Source organism: Botryllus schlosseri, chromosome 4 (assembly GCF_051294905.1).
Source record: "Botryllus schlosseri isolate E-star chromosome 4, Bs_hap1, whole genome shotgun sequence".
Taxonomy (NCBI): Eukaryota; Metazoa; Chordata; class Ascidiacea; order Stolidobranchia; family Styelidae; genus Botryllus; species Botryllus schlosseri.
Genome location: NC_137239.1, coordinates 24364346 through 24381653, shown reverse-complemented (window position 1 = coordinate 24381653; position 17308 = coordinate 24364346). Strand labels below are relative to the sequence as shown.

Below are 17308 nucleotides of genomic sequence, written 5' to 3'. Positions count from 1 at the left end.
AATGAGTTCAGGAGATATCATCATTAAGTAGTCATTTCGTTGCATGATTTTTAAATTACCAATTTGATTTTTTTGTGTGATTTTACACGATTTTGATGATGGCCTTTTTAATGGGACACTGCGCTTTAAAAATGGTGTGGTCTCTGATTGAAGCGCAGACCGAACAATTGTTTTTGACAGCAGTCATTTTCTTCAGAACGCCACTGTAATGGACTTGCAATGAAATGAGATGTGCATAGGACCACATCGTTTTTTATAGCGCAGTGCCCCTTTAAAATGCAAGTACGACGGCCCAGATCCCATCACCGCTCTCTAAATAATCTAGTAAATTTCAACGATACATCATACGTCAGATTTCACCTCAAAGTCAAATATATGTCGCTGCCCATCGCAAAAAAAAGGTTTCGATATCCACGATTTTTCTATACAATACCAGACTAAAACACATTTATTACCGTTTCCATTAGTGAAACCATTCAGTTATAACGCATCGTCATTTGGTGTTGCGGATAAATACGAGTCCAACAGACATGCATCGCGCTTATCCAATACTTGCGTATCTCATTGACAGAAGTGTTTCATCTGCACGTAACAAAGCTGCGTTCTTTCCTGCTTTCGTTTTCCGTCGCACGATTCCCCTTTCGGCAAGCAGTACCTCACTCTGGTTGTCTTGGCGCATATGTCAAACGACTCGCAGCTCGACCACGGCTCCCAATCGCCCCATTTCGCCAGCTCCCTACAGCGTTGCCTCTGTTGTGTAGGTTCTTTGCAAAGCTCTTTCCTAGCAGTCACGCAAGTTCTTGATCTTTTTCGATACCGTTTGGTTTTGGTACACTCGCTGTACGGTGACCAATCGGTATAATAGTGCGTAGGTCCGGACGTAGCGTATTGGATCTTGCTTCTTTGTATGTAGCAAGGATTGATGTTGCAGCATCCCTTCAAACTACCTTTCAAAGCGGGGAATCGAGGCGGGTGAAATGGCTTGTAAGGGCACAGTCGGTTGTAATGGATGTCTGGGAAATTAGGAGGCGGGCACGGTCTGAAACCGTAGTCTTGGAATGGGTAACCACACCGTTTAGATTTACTCCTGGGCAATGAGGGTATCAAACCCCTTGTTCCAGGTGAATCAAGGTCTGGAAGTCCCGGGAGTTGCGGGGGCGGTGCGTTGAAGCCTATGCTTTTATCAAACTTATAGGGCAGTTCGTCTATATTATGGGGTCCGACCATGCCGTCCATCACCTGTTCCCAGTATTTCCAATGCTCCTCGACGCTCATTGTCTCGCCCAAATCAAACAGGTGATAATAGTAGTTGATGGCGTAACTGAAGTCAAGCGTACAACCCGCACTGAGGCATCGGTGATAGCTTTTCAGCAAGGAATATGGAGTGCTCGGGTTGAAATATTGGCATTTCGGTCGTCCGAACGGTATGTCGAGCACATTGAATTTGTTGTATTGTCCGGATGGGACGATGTGCTTGTCCGGGTGCACGGGGTAAAAACACCCCCTGTTCCTAATCCAACATCCACCGATATACCCGCACGGAGTAGGCGTAATATCTGAAAATAAAAATTTCGGTAATGTACATTGTAAATATGAATATAATAAAGTTGAACAATATCGGGATATTAGAGTTTAAGTGAACCATTGCGGGGTTTGATTGCTATCGAGCGGTTTGCTCTGTTGTTCGGGCTTCTCAAACGCCCAAACAGTATTAAAAAAAAGAATCTTTTTATGTTTGACGAAGCGTTGCTAATGGATTGATTTGGTGTTTCAATGGCTCAAATTACAAACCAATTTAGAACTTTGTTATTACTCAATCCTCGTGTTGAGTGATTCGCAAGATAGGAGATATCTAATATCATTTGGGACCAGACATGGGGTAATCGTGATTAGTAATCGTAATCGATTACGACGATTACAGCATTTTCAAGTAATCGTAATCGCAATCGATTACATTCGAAAAAATTCCGAAGTAATCGTAATCATAATCGACTACTTCCCATATCTAATCGATTTTTTTGTGAAAGAACGATTACTTTTTATTTGTACAAGGACTATGAAATGAACTGAATATTCGTGAACAAGGAAGAGATGTTATACCAGTTACGTGATAGCACAAACGTCTTATTTTCAAATGCCATTGCTCATTATTACGTCAGAAGTAGCCTATTAGCTTTGCTAGTGATTGCGTAACAAGTATCCACAGTAAATAGATATTCGATGTACGTACATTAGTGTGATTGTAAGAACACCCGCCGTGTTGTTTATCAGCTTATCAACACGTTCCACACGCCATACAGTACATTGCAGCAGGATAATTAATCACCACTTGCCTAGTTTAAAATAGTAACTTGTGTATTGATGTTTGGTTATGCTTAGTTAGACGCAGTCTGACCGTTACTGATTGGCGAGCAGTAGGCCCATGTAGTACGTATGTACACCGGACAAAGATTTGAAATTTTGTACTCGTCAAATAAAACGAAGCATTAAACATCAACAGCTACTGTTTAATATCAAAACCGAGCCGTTTTTGCCGTTTTTCGTAACGGCCGCTTGCAGTACATTATCTGTACTAAGTTGAAGGCAGAGTTTTATGTTTTCTTCATCTTATTCTGATATGACTCTACTTGAAACGGGCGCCAATCGGTATTTCACTATCCTTTACTCAACACAGGGACCTGCCGTCATAGCCATGGGCTTATATATCATGTTAGCGTGGGATATAGCTAGAATCAGAACCAAAACAGCAATTCGTCTCCCAGTCCAAACGTTGGTCTTTGGCCCCCATAGGGTGATATTTTCAAGTTGAAGACTGAATGCCGTCAATAACATTGGTAATTGCATTATATTATTATTAATTTTTATTCCTCTCTCTGCCTCCGATGGTCAGATTTACGTCTGGTATCTTGTTATAATTAATTTGGTGTATGTTGTTAATTCATGGCATTCGGTCTGCTGTATAATCAAAAGATATTGTTGTATCCAAAACGTAGCAGACTAAAAGCAGACTTTCGTTGGACGCACACACAAATTGTCATGTCTTTAATGCTCTGTGGGTGCCCAGGAGTGGCATTTGCATTGTGGGCTCAGATTGGAAGGACCAGACTATTAGTCACGCCCACCCAGCGCGGCGATTGACAATGGGCAAATACCCGAGGTTTGGGCCAAGGTCTTTCTTTAGTAGCACACTTCGTGAAGTCGCGCGTTGGTCGAAACTGCATATGTCTTTGGTGTGTCGTGGCACGTTATTGATTGGAACCTAAATCCCTATTACTAAAAATTAGGGCTGCTTTTAAAACAAAAATCAATTTAAAGCAAACATGTTCAAAAGACGGCCATTGTTTAAAACATGTTTTTTATTGTTTCTTTTTTAAGCAATGACGTCACGAATGTGAATTGACATTGACAATTGAAAATATAGGGTAAATATAGCTTCTTTGACGAAATATCTTTAATATAACCGTTGAACCGACTATTTTGAGGGGTTCCAACCCACCTATATCGATGTATGTCGGCTAAATCGAGCGGCAATTGTCCGTAGGCTCATACAACATGTTTTTTCGAACGCATTACACAAATATGGCATAATTTTACAACTTGAAAAAACACAATTTTCAAGTTAATTAAATCTCTCGAAAATACTCTATAATTTATGTTGGTTTACGAAATACTTTTCGAGCTCGCTCCCCACCCTATTGGGAAATTTGGGGTACGGCAGTCGTAGACGCTTAATACGAGCCTAAAACTGATCATCTTGATGTTTTTTTTTGTTTCCTGTTTTCTTTTGCCCTTTTCATTTTACTCTAATTGAAAAGTCGATATATATATAGTCATGGACATGGCAAGAATGCAAATCGCTGGGAGCGATTAATGGTCCATTATAAAAATGGGCAATATGTACATTATGACGTAACAAGCAAATGACGCATCTTTTTCAAGGAGGTTTGTCATCTCATTAGGCCTTTTCAGCGCAATCCATATATTGTCTTCCAATATAATCTCCAAGATGCAAAATAAATGTAATCGTGAGTAATTGTGATTACTTTTCCAATGTAATCGTAATCGTAATCGACTACTTGCTGATTTTGCTGTAATCGTAATCGTAATCGTAATCGCGTCATTCGGAAGTAATCGTAATCGCAATCGATTACATTCATGAAGTAATCACCCCATGTCTGTTTGGGACTGCACTATTAAACTACAACAGACCACATATTTACTAATTTTCTAAAGTAAGGTGATGACATATATTTGCAGTGTGTGCTGGAATGCCTGCGTTTCCTGTGATCAGTAAAGCTATAGACGAAGAAATGAATAAATTTGGAATGCAGGCGTGTGGGGTGATTGGAAAAGAATAAGTAGTGAGGGTTCAGCGGTATAATTCTGTTAATGGTAATATTTGGTTCTCAAACGGACCGTTTGACTCAAATCGAGATATTTTCTCAGAAACGTACATAACAATAGTGCGGAAAGGATAGTGATATTCGGGGATGCTTGGCTCCTAGCTTACTAAACAACGGGTTCGAGCGCAGATGTATAAGCAACAATTGCGTTCGCTAAGTCTTCAAAGACATCAATTCCGTCACTACTGACGGTATATATCAGCACGGGTAGTTAACGATAGTAGTTCGACAGTCCCTCATGCAACCTAATTTCATTGACCCAATTTAAACATTATTTTTTTTTTCGCGCGAAGCTTGACTCGGCACGCTAACCACTGATAACAAGAATTCTATCGTAGTGATAACGTACAACGCAAATGGGGATTCTGGAGGGTTTCTCCTCCCAAAAGTTTGGCTTGTATCCCTATGGGGGGTACGTGACCAGCAGAACTCAAGATATATCCTTGTCTGACGGATATTCATCCATGCGTTGACTCTAATCTGCAAGAATTATCTTTCCTGGTTTTTGAAGCCTTGGTTGGCTTTAGACATAACTAATATCTCTCATTTTAGCATTCATATACAGAAATTTACTATAATTATTCATAGAAACAAACTAAAGTGTCTTCTAATATATTTTTGTGGCATATTTAGAAGTCAATCAGAGCCGTAAGAAGTCTACTTCGGAGCCGCGGTTGGGAATCACTACTCATGGCTATAATTATTAAATCCGTGATAAATGTTGTAACATATATAATATATCTTATAATGCTTGTACTGATGCTGTCAGACTCACTCACCTCCCCATCCTGCCAACTTCGGAGAAACGTGGAAGACTTCCAGTAGCGAGATCAATTTGCATCCTTCCGGGCCTTTTCTAAATTCCTCGTAGAACGTGTCCAGTAGACACTCGGTGAAATAAGGTGTCCAGAATCCAAACTGGGATAGAAAACAGGTTCATTGACACCTCATAATATCCTTTCATTAGGCGAAATACAGCCCGTATATTTAAAGATCTTGAAACTGTCACGGTATGACGTATCACTCAGATGCTATCTCTCAGAACTGTACGTAGGTTTACTCAGGTCTGTAAACACCATAGATCCACGCTCTCATTTTGCCCGGGGCCACGCATCACACTCTCTCGCAAAACGAAAACTAGATGAAGGCTTACGCTGTCGATGACGTAGCGAGCCTTGTCTCGGAAAATCGGATTTCTGATTGCCAAGTGACACACGGGCACTCCTGGCATGTGACCTTCGCCGTAAGCGTCTCGGTATTCGAACAGCTCCCGATCGAAATAGCACCCAGGTTCGCTTCCGCATAGGAAATGACTTTTCTCCAAATCTCGCTGTTTGGACGGGTCGCGAGAACACGGAATTCTAAATAGAGATTGTTTGTAATATATGGTATCCACATGGTTCTTCAAGCGAAATTTTGTTAAGTCAGAATTCAATGCATTATCGTATCGTTTCACAACCACGCAATTAACTATATTCCATGTCCTATTTTTGTCATGTCTTGAACATGTCTTATTTTTGTTTACTTGGAAAAATAGCAATGCATTTGGAAAGCCGATCTCTCTTTGTGGTTGACTTTACAGGTGCATGTTCAATAGGGTCCATCAAACCACTAGGTGTCGTCAGACTTTGGGTGGTAACCGCAGTTGTTACGAACGCGATACCGTTGTCAGAAACCTGTAGGCTGCTTTCCCGACTGGAAATAATGGCTACAACGTGTTCTACTTGGACCGTGAGCTCGTTAAAGGATGAATTTAAACTTCGGAACAACGGCGGTTAACACCCAAAGTCTGGCGACACCTAGTGTTTGATGGACCCTATTGTGCATAGATTAGTGAATGTGATTAAATCCGGGCTCTAACACCAATCTTTGATAAATGCTCCGCATATACTTGCCTGACACAATATGGAATGTCGATTGGTGGATCCATTACGTAAAGTGAGTCTTTATGGGGTCTACAGTTGTCTGGGAATTTGACTGGCGCACTGTTGCAATCCGGTTGAAATAGAAATGTTCTCTTTATTTCTTTGTTAGAGGGCGGCAAAGGAAAGTTCGGCACTTCTGGTGATTCGCCCCCGCCTGTGAAAAGTTTCAGTGACGGGTAAGCAACACATCTGCTATATGAGAGAGGGAAATACAATTAAGGACGCCTTGATCCTCTCGATTCCCCGAAGTTCGCAAAGTGTGAACAAGCGGCGTGGCGTCACTGATCTAAAGTGACGTAAGCAAATACTACGACTCAACGTCAGTCAAGTGTAGAATTGAGAGACTGGGTAACAGTGTCGTTCTTCCATTTTAGGGTATACGCCGAATAACAGAACAGAAATGGTAATTTAGGGTGGGAGAAGTCAGGAAACGAAGTCGTTCAGTGTAGGGCAGATCTGGGCAAAGTGCGGCCCGGGAAGCTATTCTGCACGGCCTGCGAGAGGATGCTTGGAATTCAAAACATAAAACCTGCTTTTTGAATGTTGATGCGTGGACTAAACCATAGGCTGTATCAACTGGACAGGAAATTCGTTTACTTCGAGACCTGTTAATTAATACACCACGATTGCGCTGCCTGCGTAGGCCTACCTCGCATGCATAATCCAGATTCATTATATAGTCAATGTAGCAATGTATTAGTAGCAATTAATGTCACAAGAAATCAGTCTTCCCATGTAGTTTAGCTCAAACCTTCTTTGTAGGCATTGTCACATTACGCATTACGCGATCACTATATGACTTATCATATCTATCACCCATGAAAGATGAACGGGTATGTCAAAAAGTGAAGCCGAAAGCTGAAATTCAAAGAAGGTTTAGAGCACTAAATATTTGTATACTGGACTCTGAGGTAAACCTTTTAGTTTGTGCCGAGCATGTCCCCGAGATTTTGGATTGTAAATAAAGTAGGTCTTATGACAAAACACGAAAACAGACACTAGGTCAAGGGTAGGCGAATTTCTGAAAAACTGCAAGCTTCGCCGCAACACCATGGCTATTATTTAGTTGCACACTGCTCGAAAGGAAGCGACCAAAATAATAAGTTTGTATGCCTACTATCCCAAAATACATTTATGTGCAGTTGTTCTCGAACCGGGTGTGTGTGAAAGCATATGAAGGGGGCACGAAACCGAGGTTAAATGAAATTATTTTCGCGCTGCGCGCGAATTACCCCCAGATCGTAGTTATTTCTCTGTGTATTGTCCGACTTTGATTTTTCAGAATTCTCTCATCAACAGCCATCACCTTGCACGACATCAAACTAGTATCCTGGTTGCTCTTTTTATTATTTTGTCATATCACTATAGGGGGGCGCGAAATTTTTCACTATCACGAATGGGGGCGTGCCTAAAAAAGTTTTAGAACCACTTTTTTAGTTTCTTAATAGTAGAACGTGGATAAGCGTTTAAACTTTAAAGAGAGCTGGAAATGTATCATGTTTAACATTGTTTCGAATCATGACAGCAAATAGATATTCACTGAACAGCATTTATCAACTACGTAATTTAGAAATGAAATTAAAATACGCGGCAGAATGTAGCTAATAATATTCACTCGGTCCACCAACGTATTTTCTACTTCTCATGTGGCCCGCGGGGGAAAATAACCACCCACTCCTGGTGTAGGGTCAAGCAAAATCGAGTATACCTGAGCAATTCGTTTCTAAATCGCGGATTTGGCACCGGGTCGACTATGAGTGACGTTGGAGGTTCAAACGTGGACCTTTTCGTGACCGCAACAACGAAGACAAGGACAGGTCTACACCACATAGAGATAGTTTGGTTTATTATCATTGCACTTTGTGACAATTGTGTGGGTTGATCACGGCTCCACAAAAATCCATATCTACTAACGTAGCTTTGTACTACACGCTTCGTATGCTGCGATACGGAAAATTGAGTATCCAAGGCTTAGGGGGGTAGACTACCCCTCGAATTGAAAAATCAGTGAAATGCCTATAACTTGAAAAGTAATAGAGCTATCTATCTGAAATTTGGGCACAAAGTGTGTCAGTTGACATTCTATCTTTGAGAAAAATTTGGCGTTGTATAACCGACGTGTTTTTTGAGTTTTATCGAATTTTGTGATTTTTCATACTAATTTCTTGGAAAAATTTTCACATCAACATTTTTCAATAAAATAGTTCCTTAATGTTTTTTAGGGATTAAAATAGATGTGACGCACCAGACAGGACTTTTTTAGCCCTAGAAGGGGTAACATACGAAAAATAAATCATTAAAAAAAAAGAAAATGAAAAAAATGCGATCTTTCGACTTCAACGAACAATTGGGGATGGACCCCTTACCAATACCCCGAAAAAAGTCCTGTCTGGTTCAGCATCCCAAGATATGTCAATCTTTCAATTTTCAAGTTGATTGGATGATTTAATCTGCTTCAAAAATGGTTACTAGTACTCATACTTACACAAAATGAAAATTTCGAGGAAAAGCTATTTTAATTTCCCAACACATAAATGTAACAGTTATACTTTAAAAACTTATATTTTAACACAGTTTGTACACAGAAACGCACATGAAGTATATGTTTTCCTATAGCATTTTCAAGTTTTATGGTTTTGATAGCGTTATTCATTGTTGCACTGATCCGAGCGAGTTGATTTCCATTTTTTGAAATCCATTTTCCCTCATGATTTCACACGATTTACTATAGTTGTTCCGGTAGTCGACAATAAAACGTGAGTGGCTAGTACCAAAATCCAATGCCATACTGTACTTGCTTCTTGCTTGTATGTCTTCTTTCATACCATGCCCCATAGCATATATTGAGACTGTAATATCTGTAAACCTCTAATCCGCAGTCTCACAGTGAAACACAGAATAGAAACTATATAGAAACTATATTTCCCGTTAACTCGAATGCCAAGGAACGTAAGGGATGGTGTGAACGTGAGGTTCACGTTCGCGTTCTGTGTGTGAACCTCGGAAATTTAGAGGTTCGCGTTCACAACAGAACCTTGGTAGGTTCTGCACTGTGAACCTTTTTCATATATTACAATTTTCACTTCATTATAGCATCTTTGGTTCATATTTATTGTATTTCAACTGCGAGCCGTCTATGTATGGCTCTGGCAGCATTAATATTTAACACTAAACGAGCATGCACCTTGACAATCTCAAAAGTTTTACTTGCTTTGTTACAAAAGTTTGCTCGAAATATCCAGCTTTTCGTTTATGAATATTTAGTGACTCTCTGCTGTGAGTTTGACCCGCAATCACACAACATCACGAGCGAAATACGTAGTCAGCGAATCGTGCTTATTCTATCAATCAATGTGATTGATATCGTTTTCTGGTGCAAAAAATCTAGCTGACGTAGGGGGTCAATCTTGACTTCATATCTTTACTGCACCATTAAAACCAAATCCTTGCGATTGAGGTGTTGGCTACTGCTGCATAACTTGTTAATGGCGCAATATCGGTAGCAAGTATCGAAACCCGTTTTACACTCTGCTCAATATCAATGTAGCTATACTAGGACGCCGAATACATTGTCCGGTCTGGCCTAGACCGTTAAGGCGTAAGCTTATATTCCCTGGTAAGTCCTCGTCGAAATTGTTGGAAAAGTGACGGAAGATATTGATTTTATAGGAGTAATATATCTTTTGATTGCTTTAGTTGATAAATTTAGCGACGTTTAAAACGCCAACATGGACTTCCATGTGGCCCGAGTCGTTGCTAGCTATCGTGTAAATTAAGATGGGCTATCACTTCATTGAAAGATAGGGTTGGAATTAGCAATATGACGTCACGTGACGTCATGAGGTTCACGTTCGTGTTCACACAGAACCTTTCAAAAAGGTTCGCGTTCACACGAACCTGAACCTTTCAGAGGTTCACACCATCCCTAGAACGTATATTTTCATTGCTGGAATAAATCGTCTACTGTACTTCACGTTGCTAGACTCGAATCATTAGAATTGACCTCCAAATTCAGATTCGCATCAAAGTGTTCAAGCTAAGTGGAGTGGTGAATGTAGACTCAGATACGCATCGTGAATATTAAACACATCCTTTTTGAAATCTAATACGCGATCTATACTTCTGATAACTGGTACAAGTATGTGTTCTCTTCAGACATATAGGTCCACCGACAGTTGCAATTAGGCCCACGATGGCGAATTGGCAGAATAACTGCATGCAATTCTGTGGCATTTAGCGGGACGATTATAACGGCCAGAATATAATAGTTTGTGAATAGTAATATAATCTCTGTTTTTCGGGCGGTTGTTGCGGATATATCCTTAGACGTTCATCGATTTTTCATAATAATGCGCCATGACCTACTTGTCAGCCATATCCAGACTTCAAACAAATTCGATCAGGTCCACGGCCGCGGTCATAAATCTATAACACCTCGAGCACCCAAGTCAGTATCCTAATTACCTACCCAAAAATGGGTTTTGCGTCCTGTATACCCATAGTTTTGAAAGTTATATTCGTGAATCTACAGAGCAAATGACATGTCTCAAAAACTTGCAAGAATATTTTTGATAAGATGTGCGCGAAATGAATGCCAACCCCTTTGCTATTTTTTATCAACTCTAAGCATTGGTTTTCAAACCAATAAGCGATCATTTACACACTCTAAATTCGTGGTCCAATTGGGAACGGGTGTCAGTAGCACCATGGTTCCTTGGTCTGTCTTCGAACAGTTTTACGTCAAAATGCGAATATCGTACTTTAGCCTACAACGTAACATGAATATTACCTAATTACATTTCGATAGTGATATCAATGCATTGATGGCATTATTCATTTAATTCGATCGGCAATGTAGTTTTTTTTCAAGTTTAGCCCTGATCAAATGAATATCGGATCAAATATAGTATAGGACTGTTTCGCCGGCAAGTGGTACCTTGTTTGGGTTTTCTGAGGCAAGTTTGGTCTTTTTCCCTCCAGCAACATCCGTCCTGATCACATTCCTTCTTCGAATTCCACCTCCCGCTTTCTCCGACTTTATTATCACCATTGAAGTCGCAAACTGGAAATTGATGAATCAAACCTTTTACACCGCTGACGAATCGGAAAACTAAAACCACCCACCTGCCACGCTCTCGAGCTCAGCCGGGCATTCTTCGACTTGGGCTTTCACGGCTACGAAAACCACACTGAGCAAAAAGCACAGCAACCCCGTGCGGTATGGCGATTCAACATATGCCATGGTGCGAGTCCTAGCATACCCCGATCAAAATATTTCAGTTTCGGATACCCGAAATGCTATATAGGCGAGTTACGAAAATTGCCTCCGGTCAGACTGGCAATTTGGTATCGAATTTCTCGTGGAAAGATGTCATTTATCGCATATTATTTTGTTTAAATTGCGTTTAGGAAAATTTTGTTGCTACTTTAATTATACAGCTCCCAGCTATTATCCAGGAAGAAATCATTATTTCGAGATCTTTTATAAGAGAAACCAAATGTTTGAAATTGAATATGCAGACGGAACGATATGCTAAATATGGTAAATACGCTTTCCCTCAACTTCTCCCAGTTGATTTCCGATTCTTGTTATTCGCGCACTAGTCCACCCAAATATATACCCGCACGAACGTCAAAGTAAACGATGTCCTCCAAAAGATTTGTGCTGATGTTGCAGAAGTTGTATTCGTGTAGCATTTGGTCACCGTGCTCATCGTAGTCCGTCCCAGATGTGATCTCGTTAATTGGATTTGGGACAAAACGGTTTTAATACTAATAATCGGATTTGTATGGGATATCGACCCACGATTAAGTTCAGGTTGGATATGGATTTTAACTTGGTCATGAAACTTCTAATAATTTTCCAATTTTTATGCAACTTTAGACAAGATTTAACCAAATGTCGGATTTACAGACTTGGGATCAAATCGTTTCTCGATTTGAATCCGGAACAGTATTCAGATTTTATATCCGCTCATCTGTAGGATATTCGAATGACTATATTCCTAGCGGATTTCTTTCGCATGGTGTTGAGAGTGTTGGTTCTTTTGGATTTTTCAATTATTCCATCCGCTATACATTTAATTTACTGCCTATTAATTCATCTCGAAGACGAGTGGCGCAGTGAAATAAACACGACCTGGCTCGCAGACGTGGGGAGCAGAACTTGAGAAACACAGCTGAGACCGAATATAAATAATAACAGTAATAAGCATGCTTTTGTTCTTTTGTAATAATAATAATAATTGTAATGATACAGGAATAGTATGACAATTTCCATGGGGGATTTGTGATGGTAAACTTATGATATTCGTTCTAAAATAGTACTCACAATTAGTCATGTCATACTTACTGTGTCGTACTTACGCGGCTGATCTCGGCCGGTGATAGCTTGCGTCAAACCTAAATCCCACGACGTCGAGGCTTTAGTACTATTCACCCTCTTTCAGTCACAACACCAAAGGTGCGATATTACTTTCCATGAATATGCATTTGGAATTGTTTGTCATTTCCCGTTCTAGCGTGACCATTATATGCCGATGAATGTAATTCTGGTTCCAATTACGTCTATACTCCGAAAGTCATCGCATCTCATGGGCGAGAGTAATATTTAAGCTTGCGATGATTTCAAGTTGAAGAAAACTAATTTTATGTCGCCCGAAATGTGATTACAGACATTTATTTACTGTTATCAAATGAAATCCTGCTTAAATAGTCGGGTTGTACAGACCTCTCATTATAAATCGGAATCATGATGACACATGAATGTTTTCAGGGTGCTCTATCGCACAAAGTAAAAACTTAATTGAATTGAACACTCATTCCGTGATGTAGCATAACGTTACATTACAGATTCCAATCTTTGTACGTGCCGGACGTCCTAAATAACACAGTAGGCCTTCACAACATTGGTTGAAAGTTTCGCACAAACAATTCTTCCGGTCTAATGTAACCAATCATCACTAACAGACGTCATAATGATCATGGGAACGTTGGCGGCAAATCCCTCCGCCGCGCGAGTCATTCGCTTCGTGGAGAACGCTATGACACCGGCGAACAGATAAAGCGCCATCGCGTATAGGAGCAGAATGGTGCAAATGTACGACGTGTCTTTGACCACTTCTTCCAGTGTCAGTATTCGTCGCAGTGAGATGAATCCGTAGACGATTCTGATCCCGGCGAATGCGAGAAAATGCAGGGTGCGCAGTCGTCCCTCGGAGGCCCTACATTAAAATGGAAAGGGTTGTGTGAGCAATAGGTCCATGTCGGTAGCAACAATACTCCTATAACCTATGACTCAGAATTATAGGGTGGTTATAATTCCTACATGCCTACGTGGATACCTTCCTACGTCCTTACGTACAAGCACCAATTGGAATAAAATGTGTTTGATTTATACCCTGGTGTAAGTCCGAGGTAGGTTCTGACTTTGCGTACCACGGGTGTATGTTCACGTCCGTATTTCACGGTTATTACACGGGCGTGAAGACACACTTTTTCACAGTAAGACCGAACCTTTGGAGTAGGTGACTCAAGTGCATGGACAACGAGATAGAACGAGCGTTGCTAGGCTAATCTGCAGGCGAATTGAATTTACAGTCGGACTAGGTCCAGACACGTATTTCGTATATAGTCGCGGAGACAGAGATAACTAAATCCCTCATAAGGACAAGTGTATCACATACAAACTATCGTCTTTTAAAGATATGCGTATCAGCCAACACATGGTATACAAAAAAGGACTTGATTGCCCTAACGACAACTTAGTGACGTACGCGAGATAGAGAATACGCTGTGAATCCGTGGATGGAATATATGTGCAATTGTACATTCATCAGAGTTCCACCACAGCGTTTGGTATGAATCAGGTAAGCGACAGATGTACTTAACCTACACTTTACATTAGGGTGAAAATCGGCAAAATACACGACTTTCTTTCACAGCGTGGATACAGAACTTGAATTTTGCATAGGCCTACAACACTTTTATAGAAAGTCCATGCTAAATATATTCTTGCTACAGGTATGATGATACTAACCCTTTATCACACCATTGATTAGATTCGCATCATTAGCGGCATAGACCATCGCAAGACATATGTTACGCAGGTTACAAAAAATTACCCTATTCTCGGTCTGCCGGATGTCACGGGCCCGGTTTGCCCGCCCCGCTCGCGCATCCAAGCCGCCGCTCCGACAGTCGCCGCTGACACGGGATTGGTTTTAGAATCACCCAGCCGCGCGCTCCAAGTGTTCGCTTGAAATCCAGTAGGCTGAGCGGGAGACAGCTTCAGCAGTGACAGAACGTTGTAGAATATACTTGGGGCTTCGTGGACGAGAAGTTGAGTCGATGCCACCCAAGCTACTTTAGATACTTTTCCCAAGAGATGTTGCGACAGAACACGGCGGTGGGCGCTGGAATAAAAACGGTTATCAGAGTAATGATTTCATTTTGAGAACATACAGCGAAGAACCTTAACGCTCAGTATCATAACCAGGAGTGTTGTGAGGATAATTTAGGAAGTGTTGTGGACAACCTAATAACACGCTACAGTATAATGGTGTGAAACGATGTCGCCGTGCGAGCATGTTGACCCGTGTTTCGGGAAAGTGGGTAAATGAAGTATTTACTTATATGTAGGAGAAGGAAATACTCAAATACTAAAAACCGGAACATAGACTATAGCAGTACACCTGTACCACTCATGGCGTTTTGTTTTCGAAATCGGTTGTAGTTTCGACCACATACCGCTTATGCGGTTTCGAAATTCCTCTCTTGTTTTATTGCACCTTCAACGTGAGAAGCTGGTATTTACGTTCTGTAATTGTGTTCCGATTATATCTGTTTGGCAATTCTAATGATTGGGTGTGATATTTCGGACTAAAGGAATGCTTGTAAAAATTTGATCACAAAAACGTCCTTACGGTGAGTGTTAACATTGATCATTACAGTGGGTGGATTCAATTTGGTCAGAGACAATAATTCTGCTGAAAGTAAATGTTTACTCCCAAAAGATCACGTGATTGTAGCAAAGTATTTGTCGAATCCCGACATCGATTGAAATTTACGCCAGTGATGAAATCAAAGTATGCAACTTGTACCGCTTCGAAATGGCTCAAGGGATCAATTAAGAAATGAAATTGCCACTGTCCACGAAATCATAATTTGAAGTTATAGAAATATTGATTACCAGTTTAGGTACTACGGACGTACCTGGTGGGATTTCGCCATGCCATAGACAGATCCATCATATCCAAAACCGAACTTCGCCAGCCGTACATTTCACGCGATATCGCTCTTAGGTTGAAGTACAGGCACGCGGCAAACAGTACGTCGTGTACTACATGCAGCAATATAGTCATCCTCGAGTATCGCGGCGTGTGCTCATGCGGTTTGGGAGCGTGGATTCCAATAAAGTCTCCAATGTTCCAGTAAAGCGAATACAAGTGAAAGCTTAATGACTGCAGTTGCAGCAACGCATGGGACTCCACATCCAGCTGTTTTCCAAGAAGTAGCGATCCAGACCATATTGACACGAGACAAGAGTGGGTGAGACTCAGAAGAACTCGCACCGTGTCCCTCATACGTTTTTTGCAAGGTTTAATCACCCGATTCGTGGGTTTCTGACAGCATCCTCCGACGTGTGCAGTGACACTGACATAGTCCAGGCAAGTCATAAAGAAGTAGTGTAGTGTCGGCCAAGCCAGCAATGCGAAACATGTTTCCGCGGCGCTACGATGCCACAGACACATCAATAGTATCATGTTGGCTGTAGGCACGAATTTAGCCTATCCCTGCTATCCCAAATACGGGTGGCGAATTCGAGTCCTGCACTCGAATTACTTCAACAGCTGAAATTATTCTTTTGATATCGATGAATCTACTGTGACGTCACACAGGATTTAGAGAATGGCTTCTGGTAATTTGAGCGTTGTTGTGCATTGCGTTTCTTAGGTTGCACCATGACTGCCCGTGAAATTTGAGTATTGTATTACAATAAGGGGCTAGGCTACCCCAGAAATTGTAAAAAAAATCAATTTTTTTTTATTGTTGATATTCGTTGTATTAGATGTCATCTTTCATACCTCCAAGTATTATAACGATTGAATTCACATAATTGTCACAAATTGATTTTTTCATGAGATCATGTAGTCAATCTCCCCCCATAATTGTGAACTCGGCTACAACCACCGCGAATATCCGAGCCGTTATCATTATCTACGCCCGTCGCTGTCGATATAGTGCTTATGAGGATATCTATGGTGTAATCAACGATGCGTTACAACAGATCAAAACAAACGGTATGCCGGTCTCAGCACTTTGCAGCTGGTGGTTCGTAGGTTCTCAGTGACTGTGTTTGGTGACTGTTTTTTGTCAATCAAAGTTTATATTGATCACTGTTAGAGGCTGGATTAGAGTTTCACACCTATCACAGTGTCATTTGATGTGTCATGGCATTTGTCAAGATATGCAATTGACCACGGAATAGGATTTTGTTCGAGCCATTCACCGTTTTATGGTCGGCTATTGAGCGACTATTGCAAAACGTGGGAAATCAAGGGGGGGAAATGGGAAGTCAAAGAATGGAAATCTACTCATTCAGAACTGTGAACGAATGGAAGGAGCTGTCAAAAGCAGAAAACATGGCAATGCAGGAGGAAAATATAGCATCCTGGCGCTTTTTAGACTATTAGCTGTCTGGAATTTCGGATTTTCAGAGTGATAATGTGACTATTACATGTTACGAAATTAAAGTGGCTTTTTCTCAAAATTTTCCTTTTTTCGTACCTTCAAAGTTATGAATCATTTTTGAGGCAGAAAATATCGTCCAATCAACGTGAAAATTTGAAGTCTGAAGTGTTCTGGGGTGTTTAAGACATTTAAAAGGTTTATATTTTCGTTCAGGCAAGGCGTCCCTCCCTTTCGGTTCATCGAAGTCAAAAATTTGCATTTTTTTTTTCAATTTTTTGGCGAACAAAC

The 17308-nt window shown here is 40.8% G+C and overlaps 2 protein-coding genes across 2 annotated transcripts; both read right to left on the bottom strand.

Annotated features, from left to right (window-relative positions):
* Positions 1-417: 417 nt before the first annotated feature.
* LOC145438306 (uncharacterized) lies at positions 418-13090 on the bottom strand. The gene is made up of 6 exons (XM_080315698.1): positions 11453-13090; positions 11265-11390; positions 6299-6482; positions 5557-5764; positions 5183-5321; positions 418-1556 (listed from the first exon to the last, which is right to left on the bottom strand). The coding sequence occupies exons 1-6, from the start codon at positions 11568-11570 to the stop codon at positions 562-564; spliced, it is 1770 nt and encodes a 589-aa protein (XP_080171824.1). The 5' UTR covers positions 11571-13090; the 3' UTR covers positions 418-561.
* Positions 13091-13240: 150 nt separating this feature from the next.
* On the bottom strand, positions 13241-16181 carry LOC145438319 (uncharacterized). Its single transcript, XM_080315717.1, has 3 exons — positions 15542-16181; positions 14452-14742; positions 13241-13551 (listed from the first exon to the last, which is right to left on the bottom strand). The coding sequence occupies exons 1-3, from the start codon at positions 16090-16092 to the stop codon at positions 13272-13274; spliced, it is 1122 nt and encodes a 373-aa protein (XP_080171843.1). The 5' UTR covers positions 16093-16181; the 3' UTR covers positions 13241-13271.
* Between the last annotated feature and the right edge of the window lie 1127 nt (positions 16182-17308).

Excerpts from the sequence above, each read along its gene's own strand:
- LOC145438319 (XM_080315717.1), bottom strand. The coding sequence starts at position 16,092 with ATGATACTATTGATGTGTCTGTGGCATCGTAGCGCCGCGGAAACATGT. Across the intron at positions 14,743-15,541 it reads GCATGGCGAAATCCCACCAG|CGCCCACCGCCGTGTTCTGT; the intron begins GTACGTCCGTAG and ends TTTTTATTCCAG. Across the intron at positions 13,552-14,451 it reads TCCGGCAGACCGAGAATAGG|GGCCTCCGAGGGACGACTGC; the intron begins GTAATTTTTTGT and ends ATTTTAATGTAG.
- LOC145438306 (XM_080315698.1), bottom strand. The coding sequence starts at position 11,570 with ATGGCATATGTTGAATCGCCATACCGCACGGGGTTGCTGTGCTTTTTG. Across the intron at positions 11,391-11,452 it reads TGAGCTCGAGAGCGTGGCAG|TTTGCGACTTCAATGGTGAT; the intron begins GTGGGTGGTTTT and ends ATCAATTTCCAG. Across the intron at positions 1,557-5,182 it reads GAAGTTGGCAGGATGGGGAG|ATATTACGCCTACTCCGTGC; the intron begins GTGAGTGAGTCT and ends TTTTATTTTCAG.